Source organism: Panthera tigris, chromosome D4 (genome assembly GCF_018350195.1).
Source record: "Panthera tigris isolate Pti1 chromosome D4, P.tigris_Pti1_mat1.1, whole genome shotgun sequence".
Classification (NCBI taxonomy): Eukaryota; Metazoa; Chordata; class Mammalia; order Carnivora; family Felidae; genus Panthera; species Panthera tigris.
The window spans coordinates 60,222,671-60,237,442 of NC_056672.1; the positions used below are offsets into that span (position 1 = coordinate 60,222,671).

General features: G+C 47.7%; 1 protein-coding gene across 1 annotated transcript in view; it reads right to left on the reverse strand.

Annotated features, from left to right (window-relative positions):
• Positions 1–1,186: 1,186 nt before the first annotated feature.
• The window catches only part of GABBR2 (gamma-aminobutyric acid type B receptor subunit 2), a 236,672-nt gene continuing 223,086 nt past the window's right edge, over positions 1,187–14,772 (reverse strand). Inside the window, exons 15-19 of the mRNA XM_042963492.1 lie at positions 13,035–13,259; positions 10,701–10,883; positions 8,015–8,144; positions 4,135–4,252; positions 1,187–1,511 (exon numbers count right to left, since the gene is read on the reverse strand). Coding sequence (XP_042819426.1) covers positions 1,346–1,511; positions 4,135–4,252; positions 8,015–8,144; positions 10,701–10,883; positions 13,035–13,259 — 822 coding nt within the window. The 3' untranslated portion in view covers positions 1,187–1,345. The remainder of the gene's footprint in view (positions 1,512–4,134; positions 4,253–8,014; positions 8,145–10,700; positions 10,884–13,034; positions 13,260–14,772) is intronic.

Here is a 14,772-nt window from a genome sequence, read left to right on the forward strand (position 1 = left end):
TCCTGATACCTCATGGGTCAGGGCTGCTTCACCATTTGGTACGAAGCTTTCCTGGAGGAGATCAAGTTTTGATCCTCAGAGTGACCCTGTGAGGTAGGCAGGATGGGTGTTGTTATTTCAACCCCAATTTGTTGGGGAGGGGAAACTGAGGCTCAGAGAGACACTAGTGACTTTCCCAAGGTCATGGAGGGAGTCAGCCATGGAGTGAGGACTTGAGCCCAGGTTTGTCTGACTCCCAGGCCGGTGCCCTCTGGGGTTCGACTGAAAGGGAAGAATGATCTTATGAAGAGGACTAGTGTGCTGACAGGTCACCCCCAGGACTCCCAAGGGCGGAGCTCCTGGCCTGTCCAAATGCAAGGCCACCTTCGGGAAGCCAAGGGGAGCCCTCAGCTAGCAACTCTCTCCCTACAACTACAGGGATGTCTTCTAGCAGAATGCCCAATTCACTTTGGTCAGAAACAAAGTCAGTGGAAAAAAACCAACCCCAGGCAGCCCTTGGGCCCTGATGAGAGGTTAAAGTGCACAGTCTTTCTTTAGCGTGTTTGCTGGGAACAGACATTCCATGATTAGCTCGGGTAGTCCCCCTGATTACTGGAACACCTGATACAAACACAAGGACATGGCCAACGTGGTGGGTGCATGACCGACTGTCGCTGAATGGTGCAGAGCAGGTCTGCAGTGACGTGCCCTAAATCCCCACGGTCCCGGAACGGGTGTTATTGTGTTAATGTGTGGCATTTACCAGAGAGTAAGGTCCCACTGGGAGGCATACGGGTCAGCCTGCTCCCGTACCCCAGCCTTCGGGCCACCTGCGGACTCCTTGTTCCAGGAAGGCTGGGATTGGCTGGACTGGCAGCTGGGGACCCGGCTGCCCTGCCCACCTCCTTCCCCAGAGGGGAGAAGGGCTGGCCTGGGGGGCCACAGCCAGGGATGTGTGTGCAGAGGCAGAGATGGTTTCTCTGGAAGCCCCTCCTCGCCTCTTCTCAAGGCTGCTCAGGGACACTCGGTGACTTCTAGCTGGAGTTCAAGTGATTCTCTCCTTGTCTAGGATTTTTTTTTTTTTTTTTTTGCAAAGTTTCAAATATCCCAGCTCCTCCTTCTTTGCAGACATCAAGGAAGAAGTCATTTCCATTCCTCTTCTTTGTGAAAGAATAAAAACTTCACAAATAAGGCGCGAGGTCAGGTGCCAAGTGCCCCCATCCTGTCCACCTGAGTGCCATCGAGCAGTCCCACAAGGCCAGCCGTGGCGCCCAGCTTCTCCGCAGCCAGAGCTGACAGTGTTCCTGTAGCCTCTGCTCTGTGTGGTTCTGTCATGGGGGAGGCCCCGGCCCCAGGCCTCCCACCCTTACAGGCCCGAGACCATAACTCGGAAGGAGGGTGGCACATGTCTGTGGCGGGGGCTGGCGGTGGGGCTGACGCAGGGGCTGACGCAGCTGGCGTCCACGCCTCCAATGGACGGGAGGTAGGCGTGGTGGAGGATGGGGAGCTGGAGGGACAGCCGGCGCTGGATGCTGTGGCAGGGAGAGGGAGGGAGGGAGAGAGAGAGAGAGAGAGAGAGAGCGAGGAGAAAGGAGAGAGAGAGAAGAAGGGAGAGAGGAGTTTCAGTGAAGGCTATCTGGCTGCTCACCAGAATGTTCCGTGGACTCACTTTGGCTAAGAAGCTGATGGTAGGAGAACAGTTCTCCTGAATCCAAGATCTGCCTGTCCCATTAGCTAACCATTCACCCATCTAGCAGGTATGTGGTGCAGGCCTACACCTGCCAATGACTGCCCTGGGAATAACCAGGGAGATAGTGAGCAAAGGGAGATGCAGCCTTCCTGAGTGTGCGGTGATTCCTAAGAACAAGGTTCGCTCATCTCACGGGCTTTGCTGCTGACACAGACAGTTCTCACTCTCGCAAGCCTCCAAATGGACTGAAAGGCTTCTTGCTGCTCTGTCCTTCCTCATTGGCTCCTCTGCCCCTGCCTTGTTCAGGACAGCAGCCCTTCTTGCTGGGCTGATTCCGATAGGTTCCTTCCTGCTCTTTCAGCTTCTTTGGCGACTAGTGTCATCCTTCCAACCTGGGGGAGGACATTCAGGGCTGCCTAAGATCTGTCTCTTGCCTAATACTCCAGGTGAAACTTCTACCCTCTCTCCACCCAAACCCAACCCTCTGGCGTCTGCTTTCCCCTAAAACACTGCTTATGGCCACCCTTCCTTGCCTCTGCACATGCTCTTTCCCCAGCCTGGAATACTTTCTCCACCTCCTGCTGTGATGAACTGTTTTCCCTTCAATATCCAGTTTAAAGTCTTCTGAGCGAGCTCCTTCTTCCTTTGAGCTCCCAGAATTCTGAGTAAATTTCCAGAAGCACAGCCAGAAGATCCCTGGGAGCCAGGGGCGGTGTGTGACTGCTGGCAGCAGGGGAAAGGTGACAGCCTTCTGACTTCCTTCTCACTGCCACTCTCTCCTGGCCCGCTTCTCATCAGAGTCTCCCTCGGGCAGTAAGTCACCTTAACCGCGTCTTGTGCGGTTCCCCCTGGTACCTGGGAAGCTGAATTCTTGGTATCCTTAGGCCTCCTTGTGTCCTCAGTGCCTGACTGCTCAGGGTGAGAGCCTCCCACCCCCCAGATCTTCACAGAAACCCAGTAGGTAGAAGTATTGCTATTCCCATTATAATGACGAGGGAAGTGGACAGGGTTTCTGTAACTTGCTCGTGGAAACAAAGCCAGAACTGGGGAAGATGGGTCTCCTGCTTCTGGGAAACCACAGTGCTTTGTGAGGGAGGCAAATCAACTCATGTGGGGCCACCTCATCCCAACAGGTGTGCCCCTAGTGTGCATGTGTGGCACCGATGGGCTCCTGAGACGGATGGGGACAGAGGCAGTGCTGTCCCCACACTCCCAAAGGACTTGTTCATTGGAGGGCTCTACCAAGGACCCTTCACAGGTGCTCATGAGGCCAGTGTGTTGGAGATCTCCTTTTGAAATTCAAGTTGAACCTCTGTAACCTGAGCTATGATCTATTCCTTAAGGCAAGAGGGTGCTGACAAAGAGACCAGGAAAAGGGGAGCTGAGGAATCAACTGTGACTTGGGAAAATGGTGTCTTCCCCGGGCACCTGGGAAGGGCTGTCTGCCTGGGCAAGGTGGGCATCTGTCTGTGCCTCTCAGAGCCATCGCATTTTGCTATCTGGTGGGATCCTGTTTACACTGGCATTCACTCAACAGACACGTGCTGAAAACCTACTCAGTGCCAGAACCTGCATTCAGTCCAAGGGACATGGGAGGGACTCATACCTTATCCCCAAGGTGCTTACACTCTAGTGGAGGGAACTGAGAAGTAAACCACTGATGACTGCCATATAATCATCAGTAATTATTCTGGAGTGTTAGCCAGTCAGGCCTTGGAGCTAACTGGGTTGAGAGGCTATTGTCTCTAGAACGAAACGTCCTCAAGTTACACTACACTTGGTGATTTGGCTGTCTTTGCTGGTTGTCACTTCCCAGGGACCACATTTCAGTGCTGACATTTCTAATCTCTGCTTCCAAGCTGCTGTAAGCAAGGAAGAACTAACAATGGCCAGTGGGAAAAAAACTGATGGAAATGTCCAGGTAGGTCTTTGCTTACATGTCAGCTCACTGAATCTTCCCTGATGGCTCTCTGTAAGATTATGACCCCCAACCTCTTTCCCTACTTTATTTTCCTCCAAAGCACCTATGACTTTGCTTTTTAAATGAAGTTATTTTGTCACCAGATAGAACATAAATTCCACAAAGGAAGGGATTTTTGTCCGTTTTCTTCATTTCTATGTCTGACACACAGTAGATCTCAGTAAACACTTGTGGAGTCAGTGCATTTAGCAAGGTTAAGTTTTATACATAACAAAGGCAGTGTGCTACAGCAGGTTTGATGGTGGACAGACCCGGGTTCAAATCCTATCTCCTGCACTTAGAAACTGGGTGAGCTTTCACAAGTCACCTCCCCTTTCTGAATATGTTTTCTCATCTGTAAAATGAGCATTGTAATTTGACCTGCATCATGGGATTGCTGTGGAGTTCAAATAAAATGATGCATGAGAAAACGTGGTGCAGACTGAGATTGCTGTGCAGGAGTAATGTACTCTTCCACAATAGTTCTCAGGGAGAAAGTACTTACTGTTCTGGGGAGTTTATATCTTCTATAGGATCTTTGCATGTTCGCGAGGGCTCTGTTGTGTTCCACTGTAGCTGGGGATTTTGATCGAGGTGATTTTTTAAAATGGCCTTTCCCCCATCTGAATGTAAAACAATATCACAACACATTCTGTTAACTTCATTTTTTAAAAAATGCAATCTTTTGGGCGCCTAGGCGGCTCAGTCGATTAAGCTTTTGACTTCGGCTCAAGTCATGATCTCACGGTTTGTATGTTTGAGCCCCATGTTGGGCTCTGTGCCTGGAGCCTGCTTCAGATTCTGTGTCTCCCCCTCTTTCTGCCTCTTCCCTGCTCATGCACGCTCTCTCTCTCTCTCTCTCAAAAATAAATAAATGTTAAACAAATTAAAAAAAATGCAAGCTTTTTAGGATGGTGCCCAAGGAGAGAGAATAGCAAAGAGCCCATTATCCTTCCAGAGCTGTGGTTTCTGCAGTAGCTCTTCCAGGACCAGGGCAGTGAGCCTAGAAGCTTCCATCCAGGGATAGAAATGGTGTCTTGGGGGATTTCCTTTCTCCAAGAAAAAAGGGGGGAAATCAAGTCAACCAATGTAGGCAACCTAACTTGGAAATGAGAGTTTTTAATGTAAAGTCCTTTTTCACTGGTGCTTAGGGATATAATAACAAAGGAAAAAGCCCTCCAAGGGAAAATATATATCCATAAGATTGCCAAAGATTGGGAAGAGTAAACTGCTGGTGGGAGTGTAAATTGGCATAATCTTTCTGGGGGGCACTAAGCATCGAACACTAAAAATCGTGCATATCTTTTACTCAGAATTTTTACTTCTGGGAGTTATCCGAAGGAAATGATGAAGGTTATGTGTGCAGTTATACACAGGATGTTCAAGTCAGCATTGTTTATAATATAAAAAAGTTGGAACTAATCTGAATTTTTCTAGTTAAAATGGATTAGTTATATACTCATGTATGTATGGGGTCTCCATTCAAAGAAATACTGTGAAGCCACAAAATGTGATGATATGGATGCTTTCAGCCTTCTGCTTCAGAACGACCCAGGGAGATTTAAAGAAATACAAAACATAAAAACCTGGGTCCTCAACTTGAGGGATCTGGAGGAGCACTGGTTTTTGTTTTGTTTGTCTACAGTGAGCAAACTTAGTGAATGTCATTTTGCCCCACGTGAGTGCAGTGGATCCTCCTTATTCATGGATTCTGTATTTGCGAACTCGCCTACTCACTAAAAGTAATTTGTAACCCCAAACCAATACCTGTAATGCTTTCGCAGTCATTTGCTGACACACACTGTGTTGGAACATGAACCCCGACCTTATGGTCGACAGCACTAGAATGCATGCCTACACACAAGAAGGCTGTGATGTGTCTGATGGAGAAAATCCGCGGGTTAGATGATCTTCATTCAGACATGCGTTCTAGTGCTGCTTACCAGGAGGTCAATGTTAATGAATCAACAATATATATTAAATAAGAGGTCTTCAAACAGAAACACATATATAATAAAATTATGTACTAATTGGTTGGCCAAAATGCCAACCTGAGAGAGCCTTGCAGGAACCTAACCCTGGGGACCTATTTCCCCGGGGAGCAATGGTTCAGTGTTCACCAATTAATTCATGGTTCACAGCAGCTTTATCAAACATAATCCCCATGAATAATGACAGTTGACTGCACATTCTTAGGGTAAATTCCAAAAGTGGAACCACTGGATCAGATCAATTTCTATTTCGACCAGCCATGTTTGAGAATGCCCATTTCCTCGACTGTTTCCTCAGACTCTCTGCAACTTTTTAATCTCTTGTCTTTGCCAGTCTTACTGGTGAAAATGGTATCTCACTAAGGATGTCATTTGCATTCTTTTAATAAGGAGTGAGATTGAGAATCTTTTCATAAGCATATGAATCTCTTGCACTTCCTTCTGTGAGAACTGTCTTTGCCCATTTTGTTTTGTGTTGTTGGTCTTTTTCTTATTAATTTGCATATAATTATATATACTTTATATAAAGTATATAAAATTTCTCTTTATATATAAGACAATAAGCTCATTACTTGAGTTACAATATTTTTTGGCTCAGTTTGTTTGAATTTTTGGTTACTTATGCTTTTTGTGTTGTTAAAAAAAATTTTTTTTGTAGTTAAATTTATCAACTTTTTCTTTTGTGGTTTCTGGGTTTTGCCTCAAACTGAGAAAGGCCTTCCCCTATCTGAGATTATTAAAAAAATTTTTCCTATGGTTTCTTTTAGTTCTTTCATGGTTTCACTTTTTACATTTAAATCTTTTATATGTAAGGTGTGAGGTAGGGATTTAACTTTACTCCTTTCCAGATGGCTATCCACTTGTCCCAATTAAATTTATTGAATAATTCCTTTCCTTTCATTAATTTGAAATGCCCACATTTCCAGATACAAAAATTACTATGAGTAATTTTTATTCTTTTAAAAAAACTTTTTTAACATTTATTTATTTTTGAGAGACAGAGAGAGGCAGAGCATGAGCAGGAGAGGGGGAGAGAGAGAGAGAGATACAGAATCTGAAGCAGGCTCCAGGCTCTGAGCTGTTTGTTAGCACAGAGCCCAACGCGGGGCTCAAACTCACGAACTGTGAGACCATGACCTGAGCTGAAGTCAGATGTGCAACCAACTGAGCCACCCAGGTGCCCCAGTAATTTTTATTCTTTCAATTTACTTGTTACTAATCTCAATTTAAACTTTTTTTGTAATCAACATCTTATGTAGTAAAAATTTTATAATTTGATTTTATAATAAGAATGCTATTACTTATGTAATAATAAAGGAAACTATAACAAAAACAAAAAAGAAAGTAAAGATTTTTCATTGATTTAAAAAGTAATTTTATAGCAAATTAGTGAATAAATGCTAATGACAAGATGCAAACAATAGAGAAGTATATTAAATGAAATGTAAGAAGAATCCTTTCTCACTATGCACATACTGTTCCCTTCACACAGGTGGAGCCTGTTAATTCAGTGTTTGTTCTCCCAAACCTTTTTAAAAATGCACTTAACACACGTGCATGTGTGTGTGCATTTATGTGTACCATAATGCTGGCCTTCATCTTGCTATTTTCACTTGGGGATCTCTCCATATTTGCACAAATAGATTCGCCCCACTTTCTAATAGTTGTATTATGTGCCTTGTTTAGTTGTACCATCACTAACGAAACCACCCTAAATGATAAACATTTAAGTTAATTCCAGTGTTTCTCACCTACAAATAATGTTGGGATGAACATCATGTGTATACATCTTTGCCCACGTGGGAGTACTTCCCAGGGGCAAGATCTTGCTAGTGGTCTTGTTAATCAGGAGGTTTAGCATCTAACATTTGGATGTGCCAGACTGACTTCCAAAACACTGCAGGAGAATGCCTATTTCCACACACTCTTCACAGCACTGGTGATCTTTGGAAATGTTGCTGAAATGTAGGTAAAGACTGCATTGTGTTATTTTGGCTTGCATTTCCCAAGTGGTTGGGGAGATTGAGTGTCAGGTCAGATCTTACTGACCATTCCTTTCCTATACATTGAGACGGCACATCCGAAACCGAAACGTCGCTGGGAGAAGTAAGGCAAACTATTCATTAGGAGCAACGTGCCGCCAGTCAGAACACTGTGAATGCTGGCCATGTCATGTACATGTGCCACTGGAACCCAAGAGACTGAGAAACAGAAGCCCCCGCTCTAGGCTGGACACTGAGCTGTGGGTTCCAGATGCTGCCACTCTGCCCATGTGGCTTCACATCAGCCTCACCCCTTCTCTGAGCCTCAGTTTCTTCATCTGTTAAGTGGAAGGTGGACAGCTGGTGTCTGATACCCAGGTCCCCACATTCCAGGGGCCCCGTCTCCTCCTACCTGTGCTCTCAGTGAAGTTCCCAAGGTTGAGGATGTCGTTGAGTTCTTGGTAGTGGTTCTGTTTGATGTAGGTGGTCTTTTCTGGGGTGTCTTGCAGCTGCATCGTGACCTCTTCCAAGTCTTTATCCAGCTAGAAGACAAAGGTTCTAGCTGAGTCAGAGCCCCTGGCCCAGTCCCTTCCCCGGCTCACAGGGTCGTGGGACTGGGCCTCAGGCTGCCCTCAGGAGGGCACTGAGAGCCAGAGACGCGCCGCATGCTGGGGAAGAGATGCGGAGGGCCCCTGAGGGCTGTTGCTGCAGGTGAAACTGTGATGGGGAGGGAGGGGGAATGGGCTTTGCAACCATGTGTTCAGTGTAGGCTTGTGCCCATCATGATGGAGCAGCTGGGCAAGCCCAGGGACGCAGGGCAGGAGAGTGTCAGAGCACAGGCTCTGAAGGTGGACAGGCCTGGGGGCAAACTCAGAGCTGCCCTTTACTGCCTGTGTACTGGTTTGTGAGAACTGAGTCTCAACTCCTTCATCTGTAGAATGGGGTAATAACAGTAGCTACCTCTTGTGGTTATTGCGGAGATTAAATCAGATGATGCATTTAAAGTTTAGCCCAGTCCTTGACACATAATAAGGGTAACGTGCTACTACAATGATATTACTATAATTATTGTTATTGGTACCTAGCAAGACCCCTGTAGGGGAGGGCAGATCTACGGGTTGGTTAGCTGTGGGTCTCACACTGACACAGAAGGTCAGGCCAGTAGGGGTTCCTCCAGAGGATGGACTGCAGGGGCTTTCAGGTTATAGGAAAATCAGATGCAAGCCCTGGGGCAGTTCAGCCCTTGAGAAGCCTGGTGTGTGTGTGTGTGTGTGTGTGTGTGTGTGTGTGTGTGTGTGTGTTGTGGGGTGGTAGCTGGGGAAGGCAGCAGGCATCTTACTATAGTATAAGGGAGAGAAAGCTATAAGCAGTAAAGTGTTGTCCTGATGTCAAGAGCACGGCCATTAATTTTTAAATACATTTTCCTGTGGAGAAGGAGAGAGATACTTTCTTCTGTGTGACTCAAACAGCAGGGCTAGGATCAAAGGAAGCCAGATTGTGATTCGATTCCAGGAAAAACAACCCAACATTTTAGGGCTTTTGACAGTGGCTTTGGTTTCACGTTTCCTGAAGTGGGTGAACTCTATTGCTGGAATGTGCCAGTAAAAGTCAAATGTCAAGATACGGTAGTTCCAGGCACAGGGAGATCTGATAGTAACACAGAACCAGCAATGGGCTTTGAGGGGCAGAATCCTTTCCTACTTTGCTCTGGTGGCAAATGGGCTATCCCTTCTAAAGCAGTCACCTTTCGATGCACAGACAACTGTGTAATGGATCTTTGTGACAGACTAAGGTGAGCCCCCCAAAAGGCTACTAGATCTAGCAAAGGCAAATACAGAATGCCCAGCCACATTTGATTTCCAGGTAACAATGAATCATTTTTTTTACTGTAAGTATATCCCAACTATTGTATGGGCCATCCTTATACTAAAAATACCATTGGTTGTCTGAAATTCAAATTTAACTGGGCATCCCATATCTCCTCAGACAACCCTATGTTTTCCTTCTTCTTCACGAATGTCCTGCTAGAGACTACATTTCCCAGCGTCCCCTGTGTCTAAGTGTGATCATGTAGGTTCTTGCCAAGGCAACTGGAGCAGAACCAACATTGTACAAATTTTTGTATCACTTGCTTATCCCTTGTGTGGACTTCCTCTTCCCTTCCTGCGACTGAGGACAGGACCTGCCTTCCACTCGGTTTTAACTGTGCTGGTGAGGAATATGCCTTGGGGAATGGCGGACAGGAAGAGTGAACAAACCTCATCCAGCCAAGGCCATGGAGGCAGAGCTTCCTGCCAACCTGGGCCAATCTCCTCACGACCATTATGTGACAGAGAAATATTTTCTTTGGGTCGCTTCATTTTGGGGTCTCTGTTACAGCAACTTAGCAAGTATCCTGACCAACACACTCGCCCTTATTTCTTCCCTGTTCCACTCATTGAACGAGAAGTTCTCTATGAAACACACAGCCCGCAGACCATGGGCCAGTCATACACATGGACCCAAAGAGACGTGTGCAGAAGGGGAAGGTAATTTGGTCTCCCCTCCTAGGTATAGAAAATCCAGAATTTGAGGTCCGGCTTGGGCACAAAGGATTCTAGTTGTGGCCTCTCTGGAATACTGAAGGACCAGTTAAGGACCCTCAGGACAACAGTGAGGTCTGCTACAGCAAACTCTCCTGTCTGAAAAATTTCTCTTCACCCCTTCCTGTCTCGCTGTACCTCATATAAATGAGGGTGGTTACTGGGTTTGGAGAGTGACAAATTAAGGGGGGTGGTCCCCACACACTTAGGAAGCTCCTATAATCTGGGAGCTCACAAATCTCTAAGAACTCCTTTCTTTCTGAGGATGCCTTGAATCGGGGCACTGCTGGACTCCATGAACCTGGGCCAGGGGATTCTGACAAACTGCCTATGTCTAGTTTATGTCCCCCCTGGTTCTGGTGGCCGTAACTCCAGCACCTGGGACTGCACAGCCTGATGCAAGGGGGTGTCCAGAGGGGGCGAGGTCAGGAGCGGCAGCCCCGAGAGGCCCTACTCTGGGGCAGAGGGACAAGACCAGGAGGCTAGGGCCCTGGCTGCCGGTGCTGAGGGAGGTACCTCTGTGATCTTCATTCGCAGGCGATGGTTTTCAGACTGCAAGCCCTCTAGGCGGGATGTGCTTGCTTGGTTCACGCTGGTGACTGAGGTGGACGTTTTTGAATCTTCCTTCTTCTGATTCTGAGTGAACTGGAATCGCCTGTTCTGGGTTGCTGCATCTGGGTTTGTTCGCAGAGTGATGAGCTGGAAGGACAAGGGATGACTGAAAGGAGAACCCCGGGGTCCTCCTCCCCGGTGTCCCATCCCCTCCGCCACAGCAGGTCCTGCATTGGAGGCAGCACAGACACAGGCTGGGAGCCCGGAGCCCTGGGTTCAGGCTCATCTCTGCCACTTGCTGGTGTGTGACCTTGGGCAGCCCCACCCCCCTCCCTCGCCGAGTCTGTTTCTTTCCTTGTCAGCAGAAGTCTGGTCTCCTGACCGAGGCCACCTGCATCCAGAGCCCCCTGCAGAGCCCACCCCTAGGCCTGATTCCAGCTGAGCCGTACTCTGCCTTAGGCTTCGTTCCACATGGAAAATAACCCTGAGGATGACGTTGGAAGACAATGGATGGAGGCAAATGAAGGCTTCTGCTTTTTAGAACCATTGATGAGTGTTGAGGACAGACAGGTGACTAGTTCTGTCATGGACAAAAGTGTTGTTATATAAGAAAAAAGGCCACTGCTTGATCCCGGTCTTACTCATTTATTCAAGAGACATTTCTGGTTTGAGTCTGGCTCTGGGCCTGCACCGGACAGCCAGGACTGAGGGAGGCGTGGCCCCTGTCTGTCAGGACCCCATGGTCCAGAGGCCGGAAGTATCCAGGGCAGGCTGGGCTGTGGGTGCTGTGGGCCTGGGCTGGGCTCTGTGGAGAGCCTGAGGGATGGTGAGGAAAGGGAGTTCCAGGGGGAAGAAGAGGCATATGCAAATGCAGGGGGGGCCTGGGACTCAGGGTGCTTATGGAGAAGGACAGTTTGGATGGTGGACAGGGTTCTTAGGAGAAACTGGAGGAGACCCAAAGTTCCTGAAAGGCAGCCCATACTGGGGACTTGATTCTGGAGCCAGAGGGGCAATGAGGAGTTGTTGAGGGTAACAGAGGAGAGTGACATGGTCAGGGCTGGGCTTGGAGCCATCTGGCATCTTTGACTGGCATGAGAGGATGTCAGAGTGTAGGCAGAGAGATCTTAGCATTGGGCTGGAGCCTTGACAACCAGAGAAAGAAGGCATATACAGCATCAGTGTTCCAGGGAAAACACTGCTCGGGGACTGACTGGATGGAGGTGCCATGGGCAGTCTGTCTGGGGGACAATGGACCCCGAGTGATCTCTTTTCACCCCATTCTCCTTCCCCTACTCGGGCCAATAATTCCTTCTACCCTCTCTATTTCCCCTTCTTTTCTGATGCTGAGACCAGCCAACTGCAGGGGCTCCCAAGACACCAAGGCCTCTGGTTCACCTGCCTGCTGATGGGAAGGATAAGGTTTGAGAAACATCTCTCAGGCTGGTCTTCAAGATCAGTGCTTCTGATGAATGGAAAATGTAAGTGGCTGTTCAAAGTGGTTATTCCTTTTTACCCACTAACACTACTTCTGCGACTCTATCTGAAGGGAGTAGCCAGAAATGGGGATCATGTGTTATGTAGAAAAAAGTTAATTTATAATATAAAAAAAATCTGGAAATGACTGTAATGCTCATCAATAAGGGAATCAAGCAGATAAGAAGACACAGGGTATCCCCCGTCAATGGTGGTTATGCTGTGAGAAAATGCACAGGAGACATTAACAGTGAAAAAGGCAAACTACAAAATGATATGTGAGCTCTCATCGCAGCCCTAATGGGAAAAGCATCACTGCCTAACCATTTAAAAAAGACTGGAAGGGGGGCACCTGGGTGGCTCAGTTGTTTAAGTGTCCGACTTCAGCTCAGCTCATGATTTCGTGGTTCCTGAGTTAGAGCCCCACATCGGGCTCTGTGCTGACAGCTGAGCCTGGAGCCTGCTTCGGATTCTGTGTGTGTCTCTCTCTCTCTGCCCCTCCCCCCGTCTCAAAAATAAATGAAACATTAAAAAAAAAAAAGAAACACTTATTAAAAAATACTGGGAGGAAATGCATAAAAACTATGTAGTTTTTAGTTAAAAAAACTAAAACAAAACATTAAACAGTGATTATTCTTGGGTGATGCGACTCTGTGAGATTTCTGGAAAATCTGGTTTTTACTTGTTTGCATTTTCCAAACTTTGCGTGATCATAACAAGTACAGAAAGCATAAAACTGCCAGAAGGCGGAGGAGGCCAGGTGTCCCCTCTGTGCAGGGTCCAAGACCAGAGGCCAGAGGGCAGGGTGCAGAGGGCGGGCCGTACCTTGGGCACAAACACCAGGCAGAGGGTGATGGTGCTGCAGAAGATGATGACCAAGGCGACGATGCAGAACTGCACGTTGGGCTGGTCTCGGGTCAGGAAGGAGACGGCGGCCCCGATGATACACATGATCCCCACGTTGTAGACACTCATCCCAATGTACTTGCTGTCGTTGAGGGCAGGGATGCTGACGTTACGCGTCTCCCAAGCCAGGAAGCAACCGAACAACTGAAATGGTGAGCAGAAAGGGGAAGTCATCATTATCACATGGTGGCACACACCTGGCACTCTGAGAAGGGGGGTCAGGGCCAGGCCTTCTGGATGTCACCCTCAGTCTCCACTGGTGGCCCCAGGTGGAGTCCTGCTGAGGAAATGCAGACTGGAGGTATCGGAGCATCTGGTTTTCCTTCGCCCCACCACAGTTCACATACAGGAGGCCGTGGTGGGAAGGGTTTCCAGATGGGATCTCGACCGCCTCCCCTCACTCTAGAGCGAACACTGAGGCCCAGAGAGGAGGAAGAGGCTTGTCCAAGGCCACACAGTAAAACAGTGGCAAAAGTGGACTATGTTTCTAGAAGTTCAGTCCTGTCTTTTTTTTACTGCTAAACAAGCCAGAGCACCTGTGTCTGGGACTTCTATTTACCTCCCGATGCACAAAGTCACTCAGAATGGAGATTACATTTCCTAACTGTCCTTGGAGCCAGGTGTGGTGTAGGATAGGTTCAGGGCAGCACCATGTAGGTGGAAGTGGTGTGTACAAGTTCTGGGAAGTGTCTATTAAGGGAAACGGTGTTCCTTTTCCTCCTTCCTAGTAGGAGTGGAGTATGATGGGTGGAGCTTGAGAAGCCATCTTAGACCACAACAGTCATCTTAGACCAAGACGTGGGAGTTGTATGATAAAGATGGGGGAGCCACAAGATCCAAGGAGCTGAGATTCTGGGAGCCCCCCACCAACCCTAGATTGTTTATCTGAAGAAGGAAGTTAACTATCTCTTAAGAAACTATCTTTTCTGTCACTTGCAGCTCTACTCCTAACCAGTATATCTCCCAACAGAAACGGACAAGGTAGAGGTTCAGTGTGTTCTAAGCCTTAGCCTTCCTGGGTGGTCTAAGGGGAGGGAAGGTTGTGGAGGAAGTGCAGCCGGAATGCCCAGCAGAATGGTGGTGTGGGCGGGGGTTGGGGGGAGAGCTGACCAAGACTGCTGACTGTTCAGGGCCTTCAGCTGTAGTCCAGGCCCTTCCAAGAGGACTTTCCTCAAAGGCCCCTCTTTCCTCTGACCTCATCATCGCAGCTCAGGGCATCCAAAACTGCATGGCCACTTAATATCACCCCGAGGGCTTCTGTTTTCAGGTTTGACTTAATACGGCAGCAGCAAAATGCCATGTGGTGGAGGGCAGCTGGCCACAAGGCCGGAGGATCTGGAATCTGCTACTCTCCATTGGCTCTGTGATTTGGGGCAAGTCACTTCATCTCTCAGGGCCTCAGTTTCACTATCTGTGAAATGGGAATAATAATAATACCACCTCACAGGGTTTGTATCCAGATGAAATGAGAAGATGACTGTAGTGCTGCACAAAGCATTTTGTAAACCAAAGTGTCCTGTACAAGGGTAAGTTAAAAGTCATTTTGTAATTGGTATTATTTAAACAACCATGGCTGCTTTCCTCTCCTTTTCTCTAAATGTGTTATCTCACAGACCAATTTATTTATTTACTTATCTATCTACCTATAATTTTATTT